Source organism: Limanda limanda, chromosome 6, assembly GCF_963576545.1.
Source record: "Limanda limanda chromosome 6, fLimLim1.1, whole genome shotgun sequence".
Lineage (NCBI taxonomy): Eukaryota > Metazoa > Chordata > Actinopteri > Pleuronectiformes > Pleuronectidae > Limanda > Limanda limanda.
In genome coordinates this window covers 8,523,250-8,538,826 of record NC_083641.1, presented here as the reverse complement: position 1 = coordinate 8,538,826, position 15,577 = coordinate 8,523,250, and the positions used below count along the sequence as shown (strand labels likewise).

Here is a 15,577-nt window from a genome sequence, read left to right as displayed (position 1 = left end):
TCAAGTAGCCTACAGTATAAAGAATACGCAACATTGTATGAGTGTATATACTGCAAATTTATATATATGTATATATATATATAAACATATACACACACTGCAGACAGTCACAAAGTGAAGACTACCAATGCCCCCATACTCCCAGACTAAGGTGTTCTATTCACATTTAACAAGATTATCCAAAGGTGCCATGAAACAGCACCCATACAAAAGTCACCAAAAATATATATGCTGTTATGAAGAGCTACCAGTTTTTTTTCTTAAATTTTCCACCTTCTAAATAAACCTTAAGGACTAGAAAACATATACAACATTGAGTGTATATTGAAAAGGCATGTCTTGTATATAATCAAGATATTTTCAAACATTGCACATAAAGGGATAACGTACAAAAAATAAGAGGGCATGCTGAACAACTGATCAAAGCGATGAGGAGTCATCGACAAATAAGGCCTTGACGGAACAGATCACTAACTGAAGACATGCTCTCCACTTCACAGAACAATATGAACATGCAACTTTAGAAACAAAAAGAAAGGAGCTGAACAGAACCAGTCTTTAAATATCAAAGCCTTGTTCCTTGTTTCACAGATCAAACGGGGTACTCGCCTACTTGATTCACCTTCAGTCACATTTGAATGAAACAAAATGATACATTCTTTTCTTTTTTATATATATATATATATATATATATAATATAATTCATCATTCCAAAGACAAAATCAAAACTTTGAAAACACCACCTGTCCATTTATTGCACACCATTGGTTCACAAAAATATTTTGGGCACTTTGCGTTTCAACAAACAGCAGCATTTCATTATAAAAACTTTTTTATACAGACACCGAACACAACAGATGAAAAGCATGACGTACAAATGGAGAATAGAAAACATTTTTTAAATTTCGATATTGTGCAACTTGAGTTAATAGGTCCATTTACTAAGGCTAGCCTCTTAAAAGCACAACATCATACAGTGTTTTCAGGGCCGAAACAGCAGGAACCCTTTGCTAAATAGCATGGACCACTTGAAATGATTATCTCTTTCTTTTAATATGTGCAGATACTGATTGCCATGGCAAATCCCCAATGAGACAGAGGACATTTGGTCCTGTAGGAAAAAGCTTGATATGTACCCAGATAAAAAGGGCAAATGGCACAACTTTGAAAAAGTGACAGACAGGCTGGAGCGGGGTAACACAAGCTCTTATTAAGATAGGTCTCGATGGGTTGCAATGAATGGGACAGTCTTTAATATTCATGCCCTTCTCACAGCAATAGCCATCTTTACATTTACAATCAACCCTTCGTGAGAGGGCTTACATCCCGCTGTGAGAATCCTACATGTGGGCCATTAGCACTACTTTCAGGGGGCAACAGAAAATAAAAGCTTTCACTCAACAAGAAACCCATTCACAGTAAGTAGCATTCAACTCATGGATCATGGCCGTGAGCATCATTATCTTCTCTAAACACAGGCACAACACAGGAACACAGGTAACAGGAGTTGGAGGTTTGACCTAAAATCAGCAGAAAAACATCAAATGAAATGCGAAACTGCCAAACAGTTGGAAGGGAAGGTTAAACTCTTACCTAGCACGGCAACTTTTAACTTATCATTTAGAATAATTCGCCTCACAGTATTTGCATTCACACGACAGCACGCTCCTGCTGCTTCCAAAGCTATATTTTAACACAACGTGACCAAACATCCTTGTACTCTGAATTTCTGAATGAAAACTGGCCGCCACAGAAGGCCTTCACAATCTGCCTGCATCCATTGCTGCAGGCTTACAGCTACATTTTAGTCAGGAATATTTTCACAGAGTAACTTTTCTGTTTAAAAGACTGCTGGTGGGTCATCCACACTTTGGGGAAACGTAATATTCTTGGGTTATCATCCAGAAAAAACATTCACTCAAGGATAAGAGGTAAAAAGAAAAGAAAAAAGACAATCACGTTGTACCTCATTTAAACATCACTTCAACAGTCATGCAACGTCTTAGAACATCAGCAGTGTACCTTGGTTAATCAGGATAACCATCATCTGAATCAGATATCAAAATCAATCAATTTCTGTTACAAAGTGTGTTCAAAATGAAAAGCTGACCCAACTTCAACTAGGATGAAATGCTACATTACCACATCTTAGAACCCATTTGGGACCGCACTTTCAAACTCCAAATTTAAAATTCTTCTGACATAAAATTTGGTCATATTTGGACATTTGTTTGTTTGTTTCAAAACAAAAAAATGCATCAGTGCTTATCTGAGTTTCTCTTTTTCTAAACTCTGTGAGTTTAGGTTTGATTTAACAACAGTGTTCATTAGAGATTAAAAAAATACTTGTAATAGGTCAGAAAAATCATATACTACACAAACATCTAAAAGGGAATACTCTGTCAGTATCATTTCAAGATTTAAACATTTAAAATTGAAATGTTCTGACTTGATATTGATTTTGAAAAATGCACATACACACACCTGACATATATGTCACAACACCCAACATACACAGCATTCAAATAGTAAAACTACAGAACAAGCTATTGCAATATAGATAATATTGACATTTAACAGTTTGCCTATAGCGACGGCACTGAAGGAATAACAGAGTTTCTGCCCATACAAACTAGCATTATCACAACAAATGAAATACAAGTATGTTTTTTTCTTTAGCTCAGTTTGCAGACTTGATTTGTTACTGTTGGCAAAGTCAAGACCTCTTCCTCCTCTATACTTTGTTAAAATGGGAACTCAGGCACTTTCCAAAAATAGGGCAAGGCTTGGATTTATAACAGACCTCAAATTGGCTAAGACAGAAATGATTTTACCTAGTGCTGCATTCATGTCATATGGGAAAAAACTGCCTTCTGAAGAATTACTCTTCAGAAATACTGCTGACTTGCTTATTCAGGAGATAATTCGGGTTTGGGGACAAAGTGAACCTAGAGTTTGATCTACTGAAATCTGAAATCGACAAATGATATCAAAATTGCAAAGAGAACAAAGAAAATTATCATTTACTTTGCTAGAATTGTTTTGGTGTAAAACATTAACTCAAATAAGTGCTTCTGACTTTCATTTGGAAAGCAAAACTAAGGCAACTGAAGTCTTCATGTAACTTTTATCATGGTGACTTGATACCTTCACATGATGACGTTTCAACATTTACACATGTCCAGTCGTCCCTGCAACCATCATGGCGCTCCGGCAGATATTCCCATACGACAGGGCTGCAAAATAAGACATGATGAGCAAGTACAAGACTTGAATCATTCTATGGTAATAGAAACCATCTCCTTGGCCGGGGTGTGCTGCTGCTGCACTTCTTCAAACACCTCTGGGGAACTGCCACCTAGACTGTTGTCCATCTTGGTCTCCTCTGTCATGGCTGCCGTCTCGTCAGCGTCCATCTTGAGGGAGGCTTGGGCTTCCATGGGATCCAGTGGCTCGGGTGAAAGGAAGCCGGAGGAACTCTCACAATTCTGGGTAGAGGAGGAGACCTGGGAGATTACGGGCATCTGGACTGAGGAGGAGGATGAGGTGGCAGTGGGAGTGGAGGTGCTGCCTGGGTAGACAGGGTGATGCTGGGACTCCTCCAAATCATACTGGACTCCCAGCACCTCCTCCTCCTCCTGCACCTGGCTCAGGTAGTCGGGCACGAGGAAATCACTGCAAGAATCAAGAGAATTTGTTGAGGTCACTGTGCATGATTTGGTTCTGCAACACAATTCCATTGTATATGCAGTGCAAATATCAAAATATCTACAGGAGGGCACAGAAGACATGATAAAGACAATTTATGATGTAGTTTAACTATGATTTCAAGATATATTTTGTAATCTTGACACAATTAGCTTGATTATTGATTACAAAAACAGTTTATTATAATGTCTCACATCTGACACAGTCCTGTAAAGCTAAATCACAAACAATGTTTGGCAATATGTGTGTTGGAATGGATATTTTCTTGTTATCATTGCCAAAATAAGTTGAATTATATCAGCAACTGAATACAACATTTTGAAATTCCATTTTAGTAATCATAGGATTACTGATATGGCACAAGATATTGAAAATACTGTAGGAAATTGTCATTTTTTTCTCTCAGGCCTGAGATGAAACAACAACATAATAAATATCACCCAAATGGCCTCTTTAGTGAGTGAGATCTCTTCAACTTGGACTAGTTCCTTTTACTCAGTGTTCCAAACGCTCAGATCTGAGTTTTCTGTCTTCAAATTTAGCGTCTGACCAAGTGTACTGACCACGGGCAATTTAAATATACCAATTTTAGTAATTATAATAAACTTTCTCTTTTTTCTTTTTTTTTTTTATAAATATACAACTGGCTGTTGAGAATTTCACAAAGTAAAAATTCATGCCACATGAATTCAAAAGATAGTTTTCAAGTTCAAATGTTTCAGTGCAAACCTATAAGTGATTTCATTTTTCGATTTGATTCAACTGAAATTATTTTGGCAATCATTTGTTTGCAAACAAGTTTAGCACAAGTAAACTAGAAGAGGAGATGATGACGACGACGTGATTATAAATGCTTTGGATAATGTCTAATTAAAAACTAAATATAGAACAGCTGTGCTTGTTCTGCCTCACACTCTTTCAATCATTTGATCTATGCATCAAAATAATCGGAACATTGATTGTTTTTCATTACGTACACTTGAATTCCAATGACAGAGGCTCCAAAACTTGAGTGACCATGGTTCCAAACTAAAGTCACTCATTATTCAGACTTAATAGTCCTGTGTTACTATCCTCTGTGGCACAGACAACAGCTGAACCTGACAAACTGCACCAGCAATCAGCAACTTGGGGACAAATACAGTGAAATTAACTAATCTTTTTATATAAAGAATGGGAGTCAACTGAGACACTGGATAGTCAGTTTCCATATTATGATCTCAGGCTCAGGCCTTTGACTAAAAGTCTTTGAGGAGTCAATAGCCTGTTAAAAGTCCTTCTGACCTGTGAGAACCGCACTTTAGTAAAGTCAAAAAGTGGAAAGGTTTGGTAAATTATAACACACAAGCAACTCAGTCTATTTTGGTTGAGGAAAATTATTTCAAATAGAAACAAATCGACAAACAGAATAAAAGTTGTGTTTTGTGGGGATTGAAAGACCTTAATCAAGTTTTCATGGTGCTACTCTCGTGAACAAAGTGCGGGAACAAAAGTGTTTCAGAACACTGGGTAACGCCACTCAATCAATTTTAAATAAAATTAACATCTTCATGGTCAGATCTCGTGGAATTTAGTCAAATAGTAAAATCGTGCTTGAGGCATTTGCCATCTCCTCTCAATGATGAATCTTACAGGAATAGTTCAGGGTTTTGGTGAATGCACTTTTGACTTCTTGCCAAGAGTTAGAGAAGTCTGACACCGCTCTCATATTTAATTATTTATTGATTAAATGTCAATTCTGTAGTCAGAAACCAAGGAAACAGCTCGACATCCTCTATTCAAAAGGCACAAAATCCGCTGACAGTCTTCTCTGAAGTTCACAAGTTAACAAGTTATATCTTGACTGAACTGTAAGAACTCCAAATCACCCAGCCAAGACACATAACCCCTGGCAATTTTTTCACTTCAGCTTTTGTTGATTAAAAAATTTGATATGTGTTAATTAGTGAACTTTACAGAAGCTGATGGCAGAGTGAGTCAGGCTTGCTGTTTCCCTGTTGCTGTCATAATGCTGCTGTTGGCCCCAGCTTCATATTTACCTTACAGATATGAGAGTGCTGTCAACCTCCTCATCTGACTTTTGGGAAGAAAATATATTAAGTGCATTTCCCAAAATGTCTAAATATTCCTTTAAGTAAGTGAAATAAAAACTATCCAATGAACAAAAGCCCAAAAATTCAGGTACACTTGATCTGAACATTCAAATCAACTGCAATCATCCCAAAAACAATTCTACACAACCAAAGTCAAATGAACCTCAGGTATTAGAACCTAAATATAGTTATTTTCTAATCCATCTGAGAAGGTGAGATCTGAGTAAATAATGGGGGTCAGCACCCCCGCACTCCTCACCTGCTCTGGAAGTAGTTTGCTAGCTCGGATGCCTCATGGTTCAGACTCCTCAGGTGTACAATTAAATTGCCAGAGTTGGTGAACATGGCGCCGCACGTTTTGCACTCGTAAATCCGCGGCTTGCGGATTATGTGTCGGGAGACCCTCATGTGGTGCTTATATTCACCGAAGGACGTGAATGTGGCGCTACATATCTGGCACCGGAAACAGCGTTTACCTTCGTGCTTCAGCCGATGCATCTTTAGGGAGTAGGCCCGTGTGAACTTTTTCCCACAGCGGTCACACTGGAAAGGCTTAATGCCTGAGGGAGGGTGAGAAACGCAAGGCTTAGCGGATCTGTACTGTAGCATCAAACAAGTGGTTGTATCCAAGTGTGTGTGTGTGTGTGTGTGTGTTTGTGTGTTTGTGTGTGTGTTTGTGTTCCAGCCTCAACCGTTTTCCAAATCAGTGTTTCCAAGAACAAAAAAGCCTCATGCATTCATTACTAAGCTCTACACAATATGTTGGAAAGTATAGTAAGCCAAAATCATTGAACCATATTTTTTTATCTCCACTAGCAAATATACCACTGATACTGAGAACATCAGTTAAATGTCAAGTTTTGGTTAAAACCAATTAATGTGTAAACAATGACAATATGCATGTTTTTCATATTTAACCTAACCTTTAATTTTCTACTTGCAAAGACAAGGAACAACTGTGTCACTGTGTGGTGACCTTAAAATGATCTGTTTTAAAACCAATTAATGTGTAAACAATGACAATATGCATGTTTTTCATATTTAACCTAACCTTTAATTTTCTACTTGCAAAGACAAGGAACAACTGTGTCACTGTGTGGTGACCTTAAAATGATCTGTCCCTTTATGAACAGGTTTGCATTTCAGAAGTCATATTTAAATGTTCAAAGTTAGTAGACGTCTCAAACATGATAAAAGGAAAGTAAGTTTCCTAACATAAAGAATTTACCTGTGTCATTCTTTTACTGAGTCATCAAATTGTTCATTTCGGGCATTTCATATTTAGATATAACTCCAGCGGATTTCAAATTAAATGCTGCCTAGGGATTATCGACAATGTAAATCATTCTGGACATTCACCATAAACATTTGAAATGGTTGCCATTGCAGGGTGATGACTGAAGGCTGAGAATATGATGCCTTTGGCTTTTGATAATATAGTTTGGCTATCTCTAAAAACCAAACAAAATTGTAACTGCACTTTCCACAGGTTAAGAAATAATAACTCTATGGTATAAAAGTCCAAATCTAAAAATGTTTTTAAAAGGAACTACTCTGACCTGAGCAGGTTTTGATCTCTCTCCCAGGCGGCATATGCTATTTATGGAACTTTTTACAATCTTACTTAACATCTGATGTAAATCAAATGCTTGTAATGTGAGAATAAATCCAACAGTGCTGTCATATTAGCGCCAACACTGTAATCTGCATATGGTGCACACGGTTGTTCTGCATTTTTAGATGACTGAATCACAGTGAATGTAATTTGGATTTTGTTTTATAGAAAAACAAAAAAAACTATTAACATCGAAATGAAATATTTTCAAACTTGTCTGAATAAGTACAAACATTTATAATGACAAATATCAATATTGATTATCGACTGATTTGAACATTTTTATTGTGATGACATTTTTGGTCATATACAGCCCAGCCCTTGTTTACAGGTGTTGGGCAGCTCTGCTGCATGTGTATAATCTTGGTGTGGCTCCAAACAGAGCTGCACCAAATCTGATGCATTGCCTTCATTGATTATGAAGGAAATTGACTGCAAAAAACATCTTAAGTTGGTGAGGTACACAGCAATGAGCTGATCAGGTCTCTGTTACCTGTTCTTGATCTCTGTTCATCTCAATCGTCTCATTTCACCTACCGGAGTGTATGAGCATGTGCTGCTTCAGATTTTGAATACGTGTGAATCGGACTCCGCAGGTCGGACACTGAAAGGGCCGATCCGGGCCATTGGTGCCTGGTCGGGCTGAAGGGCTGATGTACAGGTGGTATGGATACTGAATACCATCCAACCTGAAACACAGTCAACATCAAAATGATAATAAACCTTGTCAGTGCTCCAATAGTGAAATAACATGTTCCTATAGAAATACTTAAAATACATCCATTTTGACAAGTTAACAAAAAAAACGATCTTTGTCTATTCACATAAAAAATATCTTGATAGTTTAGAAATACAAATGGCCCACTACTGGTAATTTAAAGAAACTAGTAATGGGATGTTTTTGGACAATGCTGCGATGTGACATGAGTCCTTTATGCATTTCCAGTTAGAGGCCTTCACATTGAAATTCTTAATATTATTGTGTGTCATGTCTTTGTCATTTATATTTATTACCTACACAGGCGTGGCTGAGACAGACAGTTATTTGGTCTGTGTCATTATATTCTTTCCTTCCTGTGACTTGTGTCTCACTTCAAGTTGTAACAAATCATGATACCTTTCATCATCTTCTGCATGTCCTCCAGCGTTAGACGTGCTCTGCATTGACGGCAATCCCTCAGACACTCCCTCATCCATCGACCCTGAGGAGACAAATCAAAATTATTCACATGGTAGCTGTCTACTGAATTTCAGACTAAGGAAAGCATGTCATCTTGTATGAGGTTGGTCTATTACTGTAGGTCCTTTAAGGCCGATCCCTTCTTTTAGAATTGATGCTGCTGGATACAAATCTGTCCTATTTAACAGTTGAGTGATCACTGTTTCCATTTTCCAACTGCTTTCCGGCCCCCGGACTAAACATGTTTCCACTAACACCAACACAAAAACCCACTGGGGAAGGTTTGGTTACAAAGCGAGGCTGTGGTAACTGGGTCAGGACACAGATTCTATTGTAATAGTGACAGAAACAGCAACACGGATATGTTGTTTTTCTGTTTATATTTAACCATGTAACTTTCGCATTTACACTGTAAGGCAACATTAAACATGCAGAAATAATTCTAAATACTGTGGATGAGTGAATTAGCCCACCTATAGAGGAAGACTGTGGACTGATGAGGAGCTCCTCCTGGACCTGTTCACTCCCTGGCACCGTCTGCTGGTCACTCAACGAACTCTGGGAGGCACTGACTGGTTGAGAGGACGCCTCTTGGACCTCCTCATCGCTGAGACGCTCCACCTTCACCCTCACATCTTCCTCTTCTGCTGGCACTGGCGACGACACTGCCTTCGAGCTCTCACACGACAGGTAGTCGCTGAGCCGCCGGCCAACCGCGACCTCCGAGGTTCCTGGAGCGCCCTGCTCTAAACAGCGAGGGCTTTCCGGGAGCTTTGATTTGTCCGAGTGGAACCTTCGGTCGATGCCGAATGGGAAAGTCCATGGAAAGGCCAGGGAGGACTCCACCGGCTGGGCTGTGCTGTCTGAGAACGAGGGGGACGGGTTGGGGATCTGAGGGGAGGTGGTGACAATCTGTGTAGTGCATTTAAGAGGACTCTCGGGGGACGCCATTGTTACAAAGCTCTTGCGTTTCCGTCGCGATTCGCGGCATATTGGCACATTTCTCTCCATCACGCTACAGTCCGACGACACAGGCGAAACGCTGCCGTCCAATGGCGTCAGGGCACAGTTTGATGAGGCACTCTCTTGTGCTGATTCATGTGGTTTTTCTGCTGCCATGTTGTTGTTGTTGTTGTTGTTACCTGGAGTCCACAGAATACTTGACTTCATGAACTCTGAACATGTGCTCGCCACAGCAAACATCTGCATATAACTCGCAGCCGCCAGGACATCGATGATATTCTCGGTGCTGATGGAGAGGGTCGACGTGTACGCATATTCCAGCAGAGGAGCGAAACCACTGACAGTCACATGATGAAGGTCCAACACAAACTTTTCCTCCTCCTCTGGTCGGCCCACCAGTTTGGAGCGGAAGAATTCACTGCAACAGGCGAGGACCACTTTGTGGGCCAGGAAGAGCTTGTCTTGGACGCGGATGGTGACATCACAGAGGTGACCCTCGTTGCGTAAAGCGTTCAGCTTCTCCAGCATCTCCTGGCTGTGGGAGGTCGAGTTGTGAGTGAAGGTTTTGACCCCCATGTTGGAGTCACTTCCTGACTCTGCACAGGAAGTGCGTCCTGCAGATGAGAAGCAAAACAAAAATTCAGTTCAGTTTGCAAAATTTAAACCAGATGAACTAGTAAGAAAATAAAGGAATATAATACAAATATTTTTGTTAAGCTTTGTTAATCTTTCCTGTCACGTACTTTACTGTATATAGCCCTGCCAATATTTCAAATGGTTACTTAACTTAATACAATCCAGGCCTAGCATTAGAGAAACAAGTGTGAAGTCACAATGGACTCTCATAAATAAAGCACAAAGAGAAAAATAACACTAAGTAACACTCTAAAAAACACCGTCTCTATGGTAAAGAAAGGATGATACCAGTCAAATCAACTGTGGAAGGCAGTGGGCACACTGAGAGAGAAATACTATGGTGTTCTCTGAGGGGAAGGAAAGGTAAAGGGGGGGCACGGAGGACAAAATGCCAAGTTATGTAACAACAATCAAAGCAGATGCGCAGCGATGCGAGCCAGACCCATGTGGAGGCCAGTGCACTACAGGATGCTCAGCAGCTGTCTGAGAGACATGTGGATTCTTTGAGGCATGAGATTTTCCATCAAACAAAAGCTCATGTGAAGGGGCTCTCGCAGGGAGAGTGCACTCCCCTTCACATACACACACACACACACACACACACACACACACACCAAAAGAAAATACTCTTGGACTACGCAGTGAAAGCAAGGTGAATTATAGACCTGGGCCGTGGTGGTGCAACTAGAGAGTGTAGTCTGAACCAGCAAACGGGGGTGATAGAAAAGAGATTTGATTTCACTGTGGGGTTTTCATATGGCTGTAATGTGTCCTGAGGAGATTTATTTATATACATGAGCTCTATTAAGTTCTTCATGACAGAATTGGATGTCCTTTCAAGTATATGAACCTGAGAAAGAAGAAGTATATTTTAGGTAAAACTATCTTAAAAAATAGCATCTGCAAGAAGTCTACAAATTCCTCTGTGAAACTAAATTAAATACTTAAATTAACTTAAACAAGAGGTTGAAGCCAATTTTACTTTATCTTGAGAATCCATGTAGTGACTCCAATAAACATGGCTGATTAAATTAGTGCCCTACTTGCGTCACTATAAAGCTACAATTTAATGACCATAAAACCATCACAATGACTATTGTGGTGACAAATTAATCCGCTGCAGCTTCTCAACTTCTTTGCAGAGTGTTTCTGTTTCACTTCACTGAACACTAAGATCCTTTCTTTGTTCTTGGTGTCAGAAAAAAAAACAAGGTATTAGAAGACATCACTGGGCCAGTTTATACACTCGCAGATCAAGTGACTGATCAATGGATGTGTGACTAAGTGTCAACAACAATACTAAAAACTCAAATCCTCCAAAATATGATGATGGTGATGGAGCTGGAGCCTGTACCACAAAGTGAGAAGAATGAGCTATCCAGCTATGTTTGAGCTTATCTCTAGTTTGTGGGATAATGAAGCTGACTCACTTGTGACCCAGGTGGATCACCTTGGTAACTAATACTGCAGGGACGCAGATTTATTTTACTCGGTAAATACACTTTCAGGTCTCTGTGAACAAAGCAGTTAAGTGCGAATAAAAAAGATCTGCACCACTTACAAAAATGTCAGCCGGTGTTTGAACTGAGTACAGCAACTCCACTGGGTTAGGGTTGAGCACAAACTACAACGTTTGTATTGAACGAACATAAGCCAGACATCTGCAGGCAGCTGGCTCGCTAGTGTTCCCTTCTAAACAGGGACAGACAGCTACAGCTTCTTATCTTAACAAATCTCTTCACCAAATTCAAACTAAGGGCTCAGATAAATGAGTCTTTTTATTCAATCCCTGCATAGCCAACTTGCAAAGGTGCCTCATTGACTAACCTATTTACATCACATTGTGCTTAGGTTGAAGAATAGGCCTCCCCAGGAGCTTGTACCATTTGGTTTGGCTCTTGAGGTTATCTGGCTGTAATTGGCCCATCATTGACAATACTGGATAACGAGTATCATATAGCTGGGATCTGTACCCAGGACACTTATATCTGCTTATGCTGTGGTTACGTGGCTTGACTGAGCCCAACATCGGTTGTCGAAAGTTTAGGGGATTCAAATAACTTCAGTCTAGTGGGTATTTTTTGTGTCTGGTGATGAACAGACTATTATGAATATGATTTGCACAAAAAAACTACGGGTAATGTTTATGCTGCCAAAAGAGAGACAAAAAAAAAAGAAGCCATTCAGCCAAATTCATGCTTCTTCACGATAGGTCTGCACGTAGACTACGCACGGGGTAGTAATTCATAGCTGCGATTACACAGCTGAAGCACTACAGGCGGTAGTTTCTATACAGGTGTTGCGTGTCTTCCGGGTTCTGGTCCGCTTATTTACAAATTCTCTGGCGTCTGTTTACTTCAATACAAGAAGCGGTTCGTGTTTGAGCTGAGAGATGTTGGAGCGCAATTCTTTCTTCTTAAAGAATTGCGACGAAGATGTAAAGACGCCATTTCAACACAATGGCGGCAGGTCTTGCAAAAATGTGATGCTACCAAGCAACCAATCACAGCTCCTGTGCTCTGCGTCGAATGTGAAGTGACATTCTTGGGGATTGGCACGTCAGGGTATACGTCTACGTGTAGGCTAGGGCGAAGAGTTGTCACAGAAGCATGAATTGGCCTTTAGTGTCGTATTAGGTCTATCTGACGGCTTTGTTCCATTTATAGTCATGGGAATCGTTTAACAATGTCTGCATAATTCTTTGCGATAAAAGGACAATTTCTACGACAATGAACTAATTACCATCACAATGTCTCCTCTTAGTGTGTTGACAGTGATGATAAGAATGTAAAAGCACCTACACTGTCAGGAGTCCTGGCACGAAAGGAAGAATCTTTGCACTATGAAAATGCAGCAACAATCTGTATATTGACACTTTGATTTCTGTTTTAAAAAGGCCAGAGAACAGAAAAAACATCTGGACTGATGTGTAAAAACTGCCATTGCTGTTATTAATGGTCACTTTAAAATAAACCCTTTTTAGAAAATGATAGCTCAATCTTTTCGGTGACCATATTGATCAGCAGTCTCAGCTATTGACAGTTTCCTATTATGTTAACCTGGCCTAACCCATGCCGAGAAGCTAAGGTTACCATGGTGATCCACCTAAGTGAGCCCCTCCCTCCTGGTACCTGAGATCAAGTTCAGTGGGGAAACAGACTCCGACAAAACAAACGGAAACCTTAAATAAAGCCCCCGGACTCCAGAGACTTTTACTCTGTTTACATCACGTATAAGCAAGTGACAACAGGCGTTTGACATAAACATGTGTCGGTGGTCTGATAGTCAAAGTGCTCACACACACACGAAAAGCCTGTGTTTATGTGTGTGCACAGGTACATGGACAAAGTGTCAGGAGATCAAACTCCTGTTTCCAGCAACAATCACAGTTTAGCAAACACCAGCTAACAGTGTCAAGTAAATAGGTCAAAACAAAAGCACATCCGATTTTCACTTTCAAAATAAAACACGCCACTTGCGACCCTTTAAGCTTAGTATACAATTTAACAATGATTTTAAATATTATAGACAAACACTATAATACACATTTGTATGACCCCACAAATTAAGGTGTAATTGTTGCCAACCATATGGTAGAAATACAAAAGTCGATAATAATCATGTTTTCATCACTTATTTGCAGACCCATTGTCCTCTTCTTACTAATAAACCTATTATTGTGCTAGGTTATGTACTAGAATTTTCCACTTTGTTATATTGGCGCAGAAACACAGCATTTAAAACACACCACAGTTCACAAACACAAAATGACCAAGTGGCAAAAAGAAAGGAATTCAATTTACCCCATTTATTTTGAAGTCGATTTAGCCACATCCCCGGTTTGACCGCGGACAACCCTGCTCTCATTAGCTACCGATAGCCACCAGGCTAGCGCTAGCCGGAGCAATCTGATGGTTCCGTTTTCTTTGTCGACACTTGGACCACAACGCGGCCCGTCACACGCGTGGCCTGATGGGGGGGTCCCGATCCCTCGGTCGGTGGGGGGGGGGGGGGGGGGGGGGTTTACCTGGTGGGGGGGCGGCCTGTGATAGCGGCCGGGCCTCGGGATGCGATCGGTTCGGCTGACACAAGCTGCGGCGCTCGGTCGGTCGCTCGGTGGGTCGCTCGGAGCCCGCGGTGCTCGCTGCTGCTGCACGCCGCTCAGCCTGCACTGCCTCCCGGGCAGCTGTCAGCCTGCCACCCGCCAAACCTCACGGTCCCAATGACGCCGACGGGAATTCACATCCCAACCCGCCGGTGGGGAAAGTTTCCGAGGTGCTGGTTTTAATCCTTTGTGCTCCCCGCTGTTCTCGCTGCGCTGTGTTTGTATCCCCACAATGCAACGCGCATCCCTCACTGTACCGTACTGTAAGGAACAGGAAGCGTCACATCCAGCAACATGCACAGCAGCACTCACACCGTTGATCAGGAATTCCCACTGTTAATAAAAACTCACATGGACCTTTTGTTAATATGACAAATCCATTCGTATATCTCTTTCCCTTATGTCGTCGCATATATTTTTTGTTATATATAGTTTACACTTTTTCATCCAAATACATTGTTATGATGAAAAAGGACCTTCTCTGGATATTTAGGCCAGATTTATGATGTCCACCCCTCTAGTGCACTCTCTGAAGTCCATATGAACTGAACTCATGCACAAAAATTAGACCCTGATAAGTCAAATTCAAAGGCTTCACCTTTATTTGACAGTAATGCAAGCAAGGGCAGGTACAGTGAAGGGAAAAGAGTGAAGTCAGCAGGCGGATACACAAAGCAAAATGCAGCAAGCACAAGGTTAAGTCCACAAAACGTGCAACAAGTCTAAACCGGGCAGGCAGATCAAAATAAAAAACTTGGTTGAGATCTCCAACTGGCACAATAGACAATCAAGCAGTTACAGTGAAAGTGGACCAGGATATGTTTGGGATTAATGAGGGAATGGAAGAAAGAAAAGGCTGACTGGTTTGAGTGCAGCGAAGGAAGTATTCCATCTTTTACTCAAGTAAAAGTACTGCATGAAAAATCATTATTTGAAAGTTTATTGAGTTAAACATTAAAGTAAATGCTGGCTACCAGTTTGGTCGCTCTGACTGATGCACAGTTATATAGGAGAACTATTCATGTTATCACCAGATGAATAAAACATTGTTGGCAGCATGAAACCGGGACATTAGATGAATAAGCGAGTCATGAGATGATTCGTGAAAGAGGAAATAATTTAAAAAAAAGCTCTGATACAAAAATCTGTTTTCAGTTTTTGCACTTCTACTCTAATCTTTCATTTTTGGTGCATGACGTATAAGATCATGTTGAGTTTTTATTGGAATGAAACCATGTGACAAGTTAAGAGGAAAAAATCATTATTTGTTGGAGCTG

The 15,577-nt window shown here is 40.4% G+C and overlaps 1 protein-coding gene across 2 annotated transcripts; it reads right to left on the bottom strand.

Moving 5' to 3' along the window:
• Positions 1–726: 726 nt before the first annotated feature.
• On the bottom strand, positions 727–14,149 carry zbtb44 (zinc finger and BTB domain containing 44). 2 transcript variants are annotated; one of them, XM_061073462.1, is made up of 6 exons: positions 13,999–14,149; positions 9,070–10,173; positions 8,534–8,618; positions 7,954–8,105; positions 6,061–6,361; positions 727–3,675 (listed from the first exon to the last, which is right to left on the bottom strand). In XM_061073462.1, the coding sequence occupies exons 1-6, from the start codon at positions 14,060–14,062 to the stop codon at positions 3,276–3,278; spliced, it is 2,106 nt and encodes a 701-aa protein (XP_060929445.1). In that variant the 5' UTR covers positions 14,063–14,149; the 3' UTR covers positions 727–3,275. The 2 variants fall into 2 exon arrangements, with proteins under 2 accessions (XP_060929445.1, XP_060929446.1); XM_061073463.1 differs by having other exon boundaries at positions 3,587–3,675; positions 6,278–6,361.
• Between the last annotated feature and the right edge of the window lie 1,428 nt (positions 14,150–15,577).